Source organism: Lynx rufus, unplaced genomic scaffold, assembly GCF_022079265.1.
Source record: "Lynx rufus isolate CCGP_SWC_20201006 ecotype Redwood Valley unplaced genomic scaffold, mLynRuf1.p SCAF_18, whole genome shotgun sequence".
Taxonomy (NCBI): Eukaryota; Metazoa; Chordata; class Mammalia; order Carnivora; family Felidae; genus Lynx; species Lynx rufus.
The window spans coordinates 14,421,781-14,437,505 of record NW_025814832.1 but is presented as its reverse complement, the minus strand read 5'-3'; the positions used below and the strand labels follow the sequence as shown (position 1 = coordinate 14,437,505).

At 35.0% G+C, this 15,725-nt stretch overlaps 1 protein-coding gene across 2 annotated transcripts in view; it reads left to right on the top strand.

The window, feature by feature from the left end:
* The window catches only part of VMP1 (vacuole membrane protein 1), a 128,843-nt gene that overhangs the window by 63,752 nt on the left and 49,366 nt on the right, over positions 1-15,725 (top strand). For both annotated transcript variants that reach the window (XM_047080937.1, XM_047080936.1), the window contains exon 7: positions 2,995-3,126. In XM_047080937.1, the coding sequence (XP_046936893.1) occupies positions 2,995-3,126 (132 nt within the window). The remainder of the gene's footprint in view (positions 1-2,994; positions 3,127-15,725) is intronic.

Sequence of the window (15,725 nt, the reverse complement as noted above, 5' to 3'; positions counted from 1 at the left end):
GCAAAACAGTCTTGAAAATTTTACTAGAATTGGTATAATTGTTTTCTGTAAGAACCCTGCATTTCTCAGTGGTTTCAAGCTTACCCTCCTAACTTCTGCTTTTAACCTCTGATTTATGTTTGTAATTGGAATATGTAATAGAAAAATCATTTTGTTTAAAAAAAATTATTAGCACATAGATAATACAAAACTACCATAATATCTGAGAATCGGCATATGTAAAATTTTCTGCTCTCCATATTTTTACTATTAAACTTATTATTCCCATCATTGAAAAGCAAAATGCTGATTTGCTTGTGAATCCACTTGACAAAACTTTTTAAAAGCATGAACATTCAGGATTTTCCTCCTCCCCTAAATCTTTGAATATAATTGATACTCCAGGAAGATATTTCCCCCTTGGTTTTGCATATTTTGTGCATGTTAAAATCTTCTCCAATTCAAGAAGCAGGGACTTCAAGGTAATCAATTGATATGGAGCAGATGGTTTTTAGAAGAGCTTTCTGAATTATTGCTTGACTAAAAACTACTTGTCTCTTTCTTTTGCAATAAGGAAACCAGTTATTTCTTCCCCTTAATTAAGCCTAGGCTGACAGTTTTTAGTGTTCCACACTTCTGTTTTGGTTTTTTGTTTTGATTTTGCAAGAATTATAAAATTGTTTTGTAAGAATCATGAAATTATGGGACTGCAGTACCTAATTTGAGATAACTAAATAAACTTTTGTGTCTAGAATATAATGTGTTTTGGGGGACCTGTCTGGATGACTGTATTTCTTTTTATCTATTTGTGTAAAAAACAGAATATTGACTCATGATCACCATTCTTGTTTCTTGCTAATGTGGGAAAACATGAGCAGAATTCAACTATAACAATAAATATAGTCAACCAAGTATAATATAGTATGTAGCTCTTGATTTCATTTCAGTCCATTATTACTTCCTTTTTAACTTTAAGGAAACTTGTCATGAGTTTGAATCATATGATTGCTTTCAGAACTATTAAACATTTCAGTTAACAGGTTTTAAGAGAAGTTCATGTTTTGAATAACATGTTGCAATTAACTTCCTACTTTTTGTAATGGGAAAAAAAATTTTTTTAAGTACAGAGATTTATATAATTAATTTAATATATTATCACCAAAACTCAGTTAATATTAATCCCTGGCTAATATTGTTTTATCTGATCCCTCCTCTGTAGGCTCTCCACTATCTTGAAGCATATCCTAGATAACATATCACATTTCATCTGTAAATATATCAGTCTTAGGACTTAAAAAAACACTATCACACCTAAGAGAAATTAGGAATAGTCTCTTCAGATCAGCTACCTAGTTAATGTTCAGATTTTTCTGATGGTGTTTCTTTGTTTTTCTTTTCATATTTATTTGTTGTTGAAACTGGGTTGTTTGTCAAATATAATTTCTCACAGTCTCGATTTTAACTAATTATATCCCAGTTGGTATAGTTTAAATATGTTTATCTGTTCCCTATGTTTCCTGTGAGTTGATAGTTAGAGAGGCTTGAAAAAAATTTTTTTGTCGAGAATACATGTTATAGTCTTGTGTATTTCTATCATGAGGTACAGTAATGTCTGATTGTCTTTCCTTTTGTGGTATTATCACCATTGTTATACAAGTCCATTATTAAGGGTTATAAAATGGGGGTAAACCAATTACATCATTTTTTTTTACTTTACTTATTGACTGGAATGTTTTTATAAAGAAAAACTCCTTATCACCAATTTGGTTACCCCAAGATATCTTTCATATAGGTAAGAGAGGATAAGTAATGGATTTTTCCCCTTTATTTACCTGTTTTTTAAATAATAAGTTGGTTCTCTTAACATTCTCCAAAGTTGACTAACATTAACTTTTTTTGTTTAGCAAAATATGATTTGTGTTTTATTTATATATCCCGTGATGTATATGTCTCTCCTCCCTCTCATCTCTCTCTCTTTATTCTTTAAATATAGCCTGCTTCTTTTGACACTTAAGTATATTCTTTTTCAGAATTCTTGTTTCATATGTGGATAATGCAGTCTCATTCGGAGATTATTGATCCCACACATTGAAATATAACACTGTGAACATGAAATATTTGAATTTGATAATGTTCCTTGGGGATTCTTTTCAAGGCATTTGTTGACAAAGTCATAGTACAGAGCAAATAGACCTAAAATTGCTTCTGAGAATTAGCAAAACTTTTTCATTCACTATGACTCAAGGCAGAGAAGGATGGCTCAAAGTTGAGAATTTTCCTAGAAACTATATACCTTTTACATTATCATCTATCTTGTATTTAAGCCATTTAAGTCCAAACCAAGTTCCTGATTCTCTTACCTTTGTTTTCATCCTATGTTTTAAGTTGAGTGAAAAAAAAATTCTCTTCAAAAACAAGAATCCACAAAGTAACTGAAACATGAGTCACTCAATGTCCTGAGGAAATAAACATTTTTCCTGTGGTGAAAATTTATCCATCCTAATGTTGAGTTTTCAAGGGGCTTCCTGACCACTATTTGTTAAAAGTTTTAACTCTGCACACACAAAAAAATTAAAACAGCACCCTAAATACCAGATTAAATACCTTAAATACCAGATTGAAACAGCATCTTAAATACCAGAAGATTTCCTAGAAAGTTTTATCTAAAACTTGTACTAGTGAATACTCATTACTAAATGATTTGAAAAGAGGGAAAAAACTGACAGAAATCACAGAGTATAAGTAGAGATGCTTAGAGAACTAACAATCTAATGTCTGCCATGCACCAGGAATTGTCTAAGAGTTTAGTGTATATTATCTCGCCTGGCTTTGTATTGGTCAGTATTAGTGCCAAGAGTCACACTCATGTTCTCTTGATTATGTAGTATATGCTTTCCTCCCTAATACATGCATCTTAATGTGGTTTTGGCAATGTAGAAAAATATAGATTTAATCTGTTTAGTATTCTTATGTTGAGAACAGAATCTCATGTGAGTATTTTGGTTTTGCACATAGGGTATCGGTACAGCAATTGGAGAGCTGCCTCCATATTTCATGGCCAGGGCAGCTCGCCTCTCAGGTGCTGAACCAGATGATGAAGAGTATCAGGAATTCGAAGAAATGCTGGAACATGCAGAGACTGCACAAGTAAGAACAGTAGAGAAAACAATAGAATACTTTAATTGTCCTTAAAAAAGTTATGGCTAAGGTGAAATTGTTAATAGTTACTTTAAAGAAGAAAACTCCCAGCATAAAAATAAATAATACATTATTTGGGATAGAATATTTAGAAAAGCTGAAATATAAAAGTGATTATAATCTTGATTTTAGAATAGAGAAATACAGAAAGAGTCCACAAGACAACTCACTGAGCTGAAACACTTTGCCAGAAACCAGAGTAAGTTGATGTCGCTAATGAAGTTTAGGAGCCGAAACATTCTTTGTCCATTATGTGTTTTTAAGTATTACCAAGCAGACCACTAACTGAATAAGGGGGACAAATAGGTGGGTCAGGCTATGAGTCCAAAGTTTTTAAGAATAACGTCAAAATATTTTACCATGTTTAGAGGAAATTATTTGGGAACTCTTAAGAAATGGCAGTTACAGGGGTGCCTGGGTGATTCAGTCAGTTAAGCATCTGACTTCGGCTCAGGTCATGATCTCATGATTTGTGGGTTCGAGCCCCGTGTCAGGCTGTGTGCTGACAGCTCAGAGCCTGGAGCCTGCTTTGGATTCTCTCTCTCTTTCTACCACTCTCCCGCTCATGCTCTGTCTCTGTCTCTCAAAAATAAACGTTAAAGAAAGAAGGAAAGGGAAGGGAGGGGAGGGGAGGGGAGGGGAGGGGAGGGGAGGGGAGGGGAAGGGAAGGGAAGGGAAGGGAAGGGAAGGGAAGGGAAGGGAAGGGAAAAGAAGGGAAAAGAACAATTACAATAAACTTACCCTTTAACAGCTAGAGGGAAGAAAGGCTGAGGCCTTTACACCTGAGCATAAGCTGTATATCAACCGATATCTTAATGTTACAAGATAGGTGTTTCATTCTTTGCAGGAAAATTCCTAAGAATATTGTTAACTGAGTCGCTTCTTAGGAATGACAGTAGAAATCAACATAGACCCAAAAAAAAAGGGATGTAAAAGAGATTTTTAAAAGATTATCTATAAAATACATCTTCCTTCCTAGATTTGTTCATTAACCTATGAAATGAAGTTGTTTGGAAAATTGTCTTGTTGTGTGTTTGTTAAGTGCATGTGCCCACATAAGTACACACCCATTTTTTTTATTAACTTAGTAGTCTGTGTTTATATGTAAAATCAGGCTAATTAACATTTTGAAATAAAACTGTTTTCTACAGTCCTTTTTTATAGTAAGAATAAATAGTAATTATGAATATAAACATTTATATTAAAAAGTAATACATATATATGTACATATGATTATTTAGAAAAATAAAAAGTAAGCCACATTATGATCAAACCATTACTCAAAACTGAAAATATGATTAGAAATAACACAGGTATGTAAATGTTATCCCCAAATCAACCAATACTGAATCTATAATTTCCTGTGGGTTAATTATATATTACAGAGAGTGGATTAAGTAAAAGCACATATTTAAACACAGAAAATCTAACAAAATTGATTCATAAACATCTTCCTGGATTTCTTGTTTATTCATGTGATCTGGTTTTCATAAGATGATACAAATAAAATCTATGTCTCTCATGAATGAAGACCCATAAGAAAATTATTGTATATATTGAATCACTTTTTTAATTCCTTTCCCTACTAACATAATTTTGCTATTCTTTGACTTTCAAGTATATTTCCCATAGTCTTTTTTTTTTAATTTAGATCCAAGTTAGTTAAAATACAGTATAATAATAATTTCAGGAATAGAATTTGGCGAATCATCGCTTACATATAACACCCAGTACTCATCCGAACAAGTATCTTCCTTATTGCCCCTCACCCCTTTAGTTAGCCCTTCCCCCCACCCAGCACCCCACCAGCAACCCCCAGTTTGTTCTTTGTATTTAAGAGTCTCTTCTGGTTTGTCTCCCTCTCTGTTTTTATATTATTTTTGCTTCCCTTCCCTTGTGTTCATCTATTTTGTTTCTTAAATTCCATATATGAGTGAAGTCATATGATATTTGTCTTTCTCTGACTAATTTCGCTTAGCATAATACGTTCTAGTTCCATCCACATTGTTGCAGATGTCAAGATTTCATTCTTTTTGATCACTGAGTAATATTCCAATGTATATGTATATGTATATGTATAGAAATATATAGAGATAGATAGATATAGATATAGATATACACCATATCTTCTTTATCCATTCATCAATCAATGGACATTTGGGCTCTTTCCATACTTTGGCTCTTATCGATAGCACCGCTATAAACATTGAGGTGCCTCTGCTCCTTGAAAACAGCACACCTGTATCCTTTGGATAAATACCTAGTTGTACAATTGCTGTGTTGTGGGGTAGTTGTATTTTTAATTTTTTGAGGAACCTTCATACTGTTTTCCAGAGTCACTGCACCAGTTTGCATTCCCACCAGCAGTGTAAAAGGGTTCCTCTTTCTCCACATCCTCGCTGACATCTGTTGTTGCCTGAGTTGTTAATTTTAGCCATTCTGACAGGTGTGAGGTGATATTTCATTGTGGTTTTGATTTGTATTTCCCTGATAATGAGTGATGTTGAGCGTCTTTTCATGTGTCTGTTAACCATGTGGATGTCTTCTTTGGAAAAGCATGTATTCATGTCTTTTGCCCATTTCTTATCTGGATAGTTTTGTTTTTTGGGTGTTGAGTTTGATAAGTTTTTGTAGATTTTGGATACTAACCTTTTATCTGATACGTCATTTGCAAATATCTTCTCCATTCCACCGATTGCCTTTTAGTTTTGCTGATTGTTTCCTTTGCCATGCAGAAGCTTTTTATCTTGATGAGGTCCCAATAGTTCATTTTTGCTTTTATTTCCCTTGCCTCTGGTGACATGTCAAATAAAAAGTTGCTGTAGCCGAGGTCAAAGAAGTTGTTGCCTGTTTTCTCATCTAGGATTTTGATGGCTTCCAGTCTTACGTTTAGGTCTTTCATCCATTTTGAGTTTATTTTTGAGTATACACATGTTTTATGAGGAATGTATTCATAGCTTTATTCTCAGTGGAATCTGAGACCCCAAAAAACCATTAGCCTAGAGGGGGAAAAACATATATTTTAATAACAGATGGGCTTTTTAAAAAGGCATTATTAAATGGAAATCAACTAAGGATAGTTATGGTTTTTAATTAAAAACAAGACTTTCAAATATGAATATAGAATAGGCAAATAACCAAATATAAAACAAATGAATCAAAGAGCTATGAGCATCTGCTCTGCCTGGAAAGAGACAAGTTGGCCTTGGTATTTGCTTTGCCTTATGTATCAACCAGATATTATGTCTCTGTTCCTCACATCATAATGCTTATGTTTGCTAATAATTGTTACTAATATAAACAACTTTTTAATTATTTTTAATGTTTTTTAAAATCTAGTATCTAATCTGACCCTTGTGTTAACTAAAGTAATATAGGAAGGTACCATTCTTCTAATTTTATAGAAAACTTAAGATCTAGAAGTTGTTATCTCCCTAATTTTACATGCTTAGAAGTATAGCTAGACCCAGAACTCAGAATGCCAGCATCGCTGATATATCCAGCTACTAAAACCATGTCCATGTGTAGACTAGGCTGAGTATGTTCAGTAGCAACAACTGATACATCTGGAATTTGTGGCAATAATTAATGTATGTCATTTAACATCTCCAAAACTCCTTTTTTTGTGTATATAAAGTCAGCAAGTTGATGCTAGAATAAGTCTAGGATGGCTTGCAGCTTTAAGTTTTTATGCTGTGGATTGGATGCTAAACAGGTATAAGTATTGTTTTCTATTAAGTCAACTAATATATTGTCACTGTTTTCCTTTTTTTTTTTTTTTTAACTTTTTGTTTTGGAATTAACATGTTTTTCGTTTGCATAGTTTTTTTAATTTTTTTTTTTTTCAACGTTTATTTTATTTTTTTGGGACAGAGAGAGACAGAGCATGAATGGGCGAGGGGCAGAGAGAGAGGGAGACACAGAATCGGAAACAGGCTCCAGGCTCTGAGCCATCAGCCCAGAGCCCGACGCGGGGCTCGAACTCACGGACCGCGAGATCGTGACCTGGCTGAAGTCGGACGCTTAACCGACTGCGCCACCCAGGCGCCCCATCGTTTGCATAGTTTTTTCAATCTCTTCTCTCACTTCTGCCAGCTCTGTAAAACACTTTTCTATGTCACTTCCCACTTGGTAACACCAAAAAAATATTATCAATTCTGTTTTCTTTCTTGGAGTCATCACTCTGGAGCCCCCCATCAATCTGAACGTGGTATTCTCTTGGATTTCCTTCGCACATTGCTTCTTTTTTGGTTTGGATCTCTTGTTGTTGACTTCCCGTCCTCCTCCCCCTCCTCCCCCTCCTCCTCCTTCCCCTCCTCCTCCCCCCCTCCTCCTCCTCCCCCTCGTCCTCCTCCTCGTTCTCCTCCTCCTTCTTCTCCTTCTTCTCCTCCTCTTTTTTCTCCTTCTCCTCCTCCTTCTTCTTCTCCTCCTCTTTCTTCTCCTTCTCCTTCTACTCCTCCTTCTTCTTCTCCTTCTCCTCCTTCTCCTTCTTCTCCTTCTCTTCCTTCTTCTCCTTCTCCTCCTTCTCCTCCTTCTTCTCCTTCTCCTCCTTCTTCTTCTCTTTCTCCTCTTTCTTCTCCTTCTCCTTCTTCTCCTTCTCCTTCTTCTCCTTCTCCTTCTTCTCCTTCTCCTTCTTCCTCCCTCCTCCTCCCTCCTCCTTCTTCCTCCTTCTTCTTCTCCTCCTCCTTCTCCTTCTTTTTTTTTTTTTTGTTTGTTTGTTTTGATTTTTTTTAGTAATCTCTGCCCCCAAACTCATGAGGTCAAGAGTCACTGAGCCAGCCAGGCACTCCTTGCCTTCTTCTTTCTGGATTTACTCCCTCGTTTTGGTTGAACACATTCTACCATAGCTTCCTGAGAAAGAGTGAGTAGATGGAAGTGCTGAAAATGCTGTGTCCTTCATTCACACTTAATCAATTAACTGAATATAGTATTCTAAGTGGAAAATCATTTTTTAAACTTAGAATTTGGAAGTCATTGTTCAGTCATCTTAGGACCTCTGGTTTGATATTGATGAGGCTAATGCCCTCCTGACATCTCTTCATAGGTAGGCGCCTCTTTTTTGGTTGTTTTATTTTATTTTTTTAAATTTTTTTTTCAACGTTTTTTTATTTATTTTTGGGACAGAGAGAGACAGAGCATGAACGGGGGAGGTGCAGAGAGAGAGGGAGACACAGAATCGGAAACAGGCTCCACGCTCTGAGCCATCAGCCCAGAGCCTGACGCGGGGCTCGAACTCACGGACCGCGAGATCGTGACCTGGCTGAAGTCGGACGCTTAACCGACTGCACCACCCAGGCGCCCCTGGTTGTTTTATTTTTTTATATAAAAGCTGTTAGATTCATTCATTATCTGAGGTATGGGTCTTTTAAAAATGTATCCTGTTAAGCACTTGGAAGCTTGTCAATCAAGAGTCTATTCATTTTGGGAAGTGTTCTTGTATTTTTTCTGTGTTAATATACCCTCTTTATTCTCTTTCAATTCTCATTATTTTGGTGTTGGGCCTCCCAACAGTCATCATTTTAATTTTTTTGATAATTTTGCTCCTAATATTTATCACATTTTACTTTGTATGCAATTTCCTCAACTTTATCTTCTAACTCTAATATTAAAATATTTTTCCACTACCATATATTTATTTTCAAAAAGTGATTTGTGTTATATTTCTAAGCAGTGGTTTCTTTTCTTTCTGAAGATACTTAGTTTCTCTAGGTTTTTTTTTTCTTCCTTTGTTCTACTTCTGTTGGAAGCTTTCCTCCAAGTCTGGTGATCCTTGTTTTTCTGTTTATATGTAAGAATAAGGCACATAAAAGCTGAATGGGAGCTATGTGTGTGGAGGAAAGTTGTAAGAGTGTCAAACCACCTTATTTATTGGAGCCTCCATATATGAGTTTCTGTGGATCTTTAATTTGGGATAGTTCATTTTTTCTAGTGATGGATCCTCTAGTTTCTTGCTTGGAGAATATAAACTTTGCTGCTTATATAGTAAAGCTAGGCTAGAGAAGGGGTTTAGAGATTGCATATAGGCTTTCATTTAACTCTCTTTGTGTTCAGACTGTGGATACCTACGCAAACATATCCTGAGCCCAGAACTTTTGCTTCACTTCATCAGAAACTGTATACTTAATGTCTTTTAAGGGGCTAGGGGACAACATTATCTGGCTGTGCTAAGTAGGGGTGGGACCTAGAGTCTACTTCTTATAAAGTCTCTTTGGTTTGTGCCCTACCCCAGTCTCTTCTGCAGTTCCACTGAAAATCCTTTTTGGAGTTCTGTAATATATGTCACTTTGCTTCTCTTTCATATCTTTCACTGTTTTTTTTCATCTTCCCTTGTCTTCATTTATCAGTGCTAGTTTCATCAAAGACTGAGTTCATGTTTCTATTTTTTATTTTGGGGTATTCCAGCTATATATTGTTGAGTAACAAACCCAAATATTTAGTAGTTTAAAACAAAAACAGTCATTTATACTGCTCACAAATACAAAATTTTCACAAAATGGCTTGACTGTAAGTTGGAGAATTTTCTTTCAAGATGATTTACTTATGTGAGTGATAAATTGATTCTGGCTGTTATTGGCTTGGAGTTCAGCTCGACAGTTTGGGACCTGAAGTTACTCTTTTTTTTTTTTTTTTAATGTTTATTTATTTATTTTAAGAGAGAGAGCAAGCAAGCAATGGAGGTGTAGAGAGATGGGGAGGGAGAGAATCCAAGCAGGCTCCATGCTGTCAGTGCAGAGCCCGAGGTGGGGCTCAAACCCACAAACCGTGAGGTCATGACCTGAGCCAAAACAAAGAGTCGGACGCTTAGCCCACTGAGCCACCCAGGAGCCCCTCAAGTTATTCTCCTTGGACTTCTTCATGGCATCTGAGTTCCAAAAACCTGTGTTTTGTATGAATTTAGGTCAAAGCTGGAAGGTTTGTTATGACGTAGCCTCAAAATCCCAGTCACTTTGCCACATTTTGTGAGCCAACTAAGAAACTAAAGTTAGCCCAAACTCAGAGAGTGGAATTACATTCCACCTCTCAGTGAGAGGAGTAAGGAAGAATTTGTAGCCATCTCTAACCTACAACAGGGGCAAAGGTTTTATTTGGTTATCTTGAAGTGGGAACCCTCCTGTAATATCATTTTTAATAGGATAGAACATTGACAAACCAGAATTTCCTTATAGGAGGGGAATGGGATGGTAAATGATTTTGAAATTATATAATGTGAGAGGTTGTCAAAAAGAATTTAGACAGGCACACCTGGGTAGCTCAGTCAGTTAAGTGTCCGACTCTTGGTTTCAGCTCAGGTCACAATCTCATGGTTCATGACTTTGAGCCCCACATCAGCCTCTGCACTGATGGTGTGGAGTCTGCTTGGAATTCTCTCTCTGCCCCTCCTGCATCTCTCTCTCTCTCTCTCTCTCTCTCTCTCTCTCTCTCTCTCTTTCAAAATCTATAAATAAACTTTAAAAATAAAAAAAAGAATTTAGACATATCTCCTTGAAAGGGGGAAATGATAAACTTGTCAGATATGCAAAAAGTTGTCTCTCCTGTGGCAAGAAGATATAGTCATGCTGAGAAACTGTAGAGATAAACTTTGTCTTAGAATTAGTGGGTAAAGGGGTACTTGGGTGGTTCACTCAGTTAAGCATCCAACTTCAGCTCAGGTCATGATCTCAGGTCTCCTGGGCTCAAGCCCCACATCAGGCTCTGTGCTGACAGCTCAGAGCCTGGAGCCTGCTTCCAATTCTGTGTCTCCCTCTCTCTCTGTCCCTCCCCCCCCCCCCCGCCCTCAAAAATAAATAAACATTTTTTTTTAATTGAAAGAAAGGAATTAGTCAATAGAAGTTTTCTGATGCCTACAGTGGCTCAATATTAAAACAAAAACGGCACTTGGGTGGCTCACTCACTCTTGGTTAAGTGTCTGACTTTGGCTCAAGTCATGATCTCATGGTTCGTGAGTTGGAGTCCCACGATGGGCTCTGTGCTGACAGCTTCAGATTCTGTCTCCCTCTCTCTGCCCCTCCCCCACTTGCACTGCGTCTCTGTCTCTCTCTCTCTGTCAAAAATAAATAAACATTAAAAAAATTTTTAACAAAAACAAAACCAACTTCCTATCAATTTTAATTATGTACAGATGGAATTGCTATTTCAAAAGAATGAATGCCTTATCTCTCTCTCTATGTGATATCTTTCATGAATCCATGCACAGCACTTCCTGTGCTGTGTAAAATATTAGCTGGATGACTCATTTCATTCTTTGCAAGTTTTTGATTATAAATAATACATTCTGTAAACTTGTTACCACCTAAAAGCTCAACTTGTGAAAACTCAGATCTTCTAGAATTTGATGAATTATGCTTCATCTTGTATGTATGATTTGAGCTCTTGAAGACTTTTGAGCCTTGAAGAGACTTAGTCTTTCTCTACCATTAAAGCAGTAATCTTTTTTATTCATCTCTTATAGCTCTGATTATTTTCATTACTTTTTGACTGTAAATTTTCTCTAATTCTGCTTTGTTTTGAGTTGTAGAAACCAGCCTGCACACAATATTTCTGATGGTTATGAGGTTTGCCCGTTTTCATCCTATAAAGCCAATGATTACAATCACTATTTTAGGATAAACTCTTTATTTCTTATTCCCTAATTTTATATTTGTTTATATTTGTTATATTGTTTATATTTATACCTTATTTAAAATTTTTACCTAAAATTGCAGTTATATGTACTATCAACCAATTATAGTCAAACTGGAAAATAATTAAGTGAAATAATATGGTAAAAGATTAATTCATCCGACAACTATTTTCTTTCTAAGATGGATAAAACTATGTATAAGGTCCTTGAATGAAGTGTCATAGCACAACTCTGAACTAGAGATATTTTTCCTGATTTGAACAGGAAACACACTCAAGAACACAGCCAGTGAATCTCAGAGCCAGCACCCAACCCAATTTTCTGACATTAAGATTAGTATTCTGCTTACTTTACTACAGTATAGCATAGCAACATTTTCCTCTAGATTAATGCAACAAAAAGAAAAGAACTGATTTAAAATTTTTTTCTTTCACCTATATTTGATTTTTCTTTCTTTATGGTCTTTCATGTTTGTTTTTTTTTTAAACCAGTTTTCATCAGTTCTGTGGCTTACTGTATAGTGTATGTGGGTATATTTATCCCAACTTACTTTTTCCCAGGTTTAAATAGGGGTTGTGTGAGGTTTTTAACTCTTATGTATTTATTTTGTGGTTAGAGGGCGTGGGGATAAAATAGTTGGAGAAGGGACTGTTGCCAGTTTTCCACATTATAAATTATCTGAGAGTGCTAATTTTTTAATTCATTGTTCTTACTGTGGCTTTGCAAAAATAAGTTTTTGTTTTTGTTTGTTTTTGCTAACACCGTGGATTGTTACTATATCCAAGTAAGATCTCTTATACTCAGCTGTTTTCATACACTTTAATGACACATTCTTGTTTTGTTTAGTAAGATCTCTTATACTCAGCTGTTTTAATACACTTTTATGACACATTGATTTTTTTTAAGATTTTTACTATGCAGATAAATTTATAACAACTTACGAGGATTTTTTTGTCATTTTATTTATAAATTGTAATCTTAAAAATATTTTTTATGTTGTCAGTAACAAATTTGTTTTAGGCTCTTTGCTTCTGTTATTTTTCCCGATTTGTATATTTTTAAATACGTAAGTGCTTATAGTAATAGAATTGGAACATTTCAGATATATTAAAAGTAAAAAGTGAAAGCCCACATACCTATTTCCCAGAGTAGGAGAATAATCACCATGTTCTAGACTGTTTTATTTGCATATGTAGCTTTTTAAAATAAAAACTAGAATCATATCATAAATATTAGTCAACGTTTAAGTTCCTTTTTCACATGTATGTCATGACATTTGATACTGATCTTTAAAATTGTCTTCTTATTACGAAGTGAAGCAGGTCATTGTGGAATATTTGTGTATTTAAAAATAATTCCTCCATCTTTCAGTCTGTTTTTCTATAAACATCTATAAGAGTGAATCATACTTACTGTTTTGTGACTTGTTTTGAATATAAAAACATACTATGAATACTTTTCAGTGTCCTTAAATATTTTCCACATCTTTGCTTTCTATAACAACTGTCTTTCTGGTTACAAAGTATGTTTATTGTATAACATGTTGAAAATAGAGATAAACAAAAAAACTGAAAGAAAAAAACTTCACCTAACTGGTTCATTTACCCGTTTTTTTGTTTTTGTTTTTGTTTTTGTTTTTGTTTTGTATTTAGTGTATTTCTCACTCTCTTATTGACTGACATTTTTAAGTAGATTTCTTTTGTCATATGCTTCCACTGTTTTTTCCCATATTGTTTGTTGTTTTTTTTTTTTATGTTTTACTTCTTAAAGACGTTTACTTTTTTTTAATTTCTAATATCTTAGACTTTTCCTTTTGGATTAATGCATAAAATTATCATAGTGAACCCTTATGATTAATTTAGTGAATATTCAGCCATATTTCCTTTTAGGATTTTTATGGTTTTATTCTTTCACCTTTAAATATTTAATCTATTAAATATTTTTACCTATCATATAATGTAAAAAATCTGACTTTCTCATCTTCAGGTAAATAGCTACTTATGCATCATTCCAATACTGTTTTCCCAGTGATGTTAATATGTTAGTTTTGTCTTACACTTTATTGTCATAAATTATTATATTTTTATAAATAGTTATAATTGGTATATAATAAAACAGATACTAGGTTTTTATTTATTTAGTAGGCTATAACTTTACTAACATCTTTTTAGTTATATCTTACTGATTGTGATTTAAAACTTTTTACAGTAATCAGCTTCACAAGGATCCAGAAGTTTATCTGACTTTGATGCTAGAATTTCTTCATAGATACATGTATTATATAAAATCTCCAATTTGATAAAAGCAATAAAATGTAGAAAAGTTGGATCAACTCTAGCTAAAACAGGAAATTAAGTAAAATGGAGTGGGTATTTAAATTTTAAGCTTGCCTGTGACTGAGGTAGAAAATGTGTTTTTTATTCTTTAAGGTAAAGCCCTTTAATAGAATAAATTTATCAGCAGGAAGAGTGGGAAAAAAAATTGGCTCTCATTGCTTTATCATGTGCTCTCCAACTAGGTTAAAGGGTGTATATACTTTATTACTAGGTAGCAATTTTACAGCTAAGTATTTGCTTAAATTCTAGTTTTGACTAATGATTGGATTTTGTACTACAGATATTTTGAGGGGAGTAAGAGATTATGATACATTTATTTGAATTCTGATTCCTTATGGTACCTAATTTATTTTCATGAGTCCAGTACTGAGATTAGACAGTATTTTTCCACTAAACTGATTTCCTTTTGTTCTTGGCTTTCTATCATGTTTTCACTAGATGTCTGTGGGAGGTAGACATGAATAAATGTAGCTTCCTATGACCTTGAACAATTCTAGCATAATTTATAAAATTTAAGTCTAGATAGCTGTTTATGTTCTTTATGGACTATTTCATACAAGGTTTAATTGCATGAAATTAAATTTAAATTAATTTAATTTACTCTCTTTATGAGAATAATTCTTTTTCTTCTTTATTCCTGATTTCTGTTAATGATGTCACCATCCTCATAATCACTTGGGGTCAAAATCTGAGTCATCTGACTCCCTCCTTGCTTCCCATATCCATTCATTCTTCAAGGCCTGTTGACTCTACCTCCTCAGTATCTTCATATGTGCCCTCTCTGGTTCAGAGCTTTACCACTTCTTCCCTTGAATGTCTCCAGTGACTTCCTCTTAGGTCTCCTCTTTACTAGTTTTTTTCCCCTGCAAACTATTCCTGCACAAAGCAACAAAAATAATTTCCTGAAAAAATAACTCTGATCATGAAACTTTGCTTGCTCAAAAATCTTCCTAATCCCCAGGAATTGTTTCTTGTTGTAACCTTCTTGTGTCACTTTTTACTTTCCTTTTTTTTTAAATTTTTTAATTTTTTTTAATGTTTATTTATTTTTGAGACAGAGAGAGACAGAGCATGAACGGGGGAGGGTCAGAGAGAGAGGGAGGCACAGAATCTGAAACAGGCTTCAGGCTCTGAGCTGTCAGTACAGAGCCTGATGCAGGGCTCGAACTCACGGACCAAGAGATCATGACCTGAGCTAAAGTCGGACGCTTAACCAATGGAGCCACCCAGGTGCCCCCTTTCTTAAATTTTTTTAATGTTTATTTATCTTTGAGAGAGAGACAGAGTGTGAGTGGGGGAGGGGCAGAAAGAGGGGGAGACACAGAATCCAAAGCAGGTTCCAGGCTCTGAGCTGTCAGCACAGAGCCCGATGTGGGGCTCAAACTCATGAATCGTGAGATCATGACCTGAGCTGAAGTCTGAAGCTTAACCAACTGAGCCTCCCAGCTGCTCCTACTTTTAAAACTATGTATAGGGGCGCCTGGGTGACTCAGTCCACTGAGCGTCCAACTCTTGATTTTGAGCCAGGTCATGGTCCCAGGGTCATGGGATTGAGCCCCACGTCAGGCTCTGCACTGAGTGTAGAGCCTGCT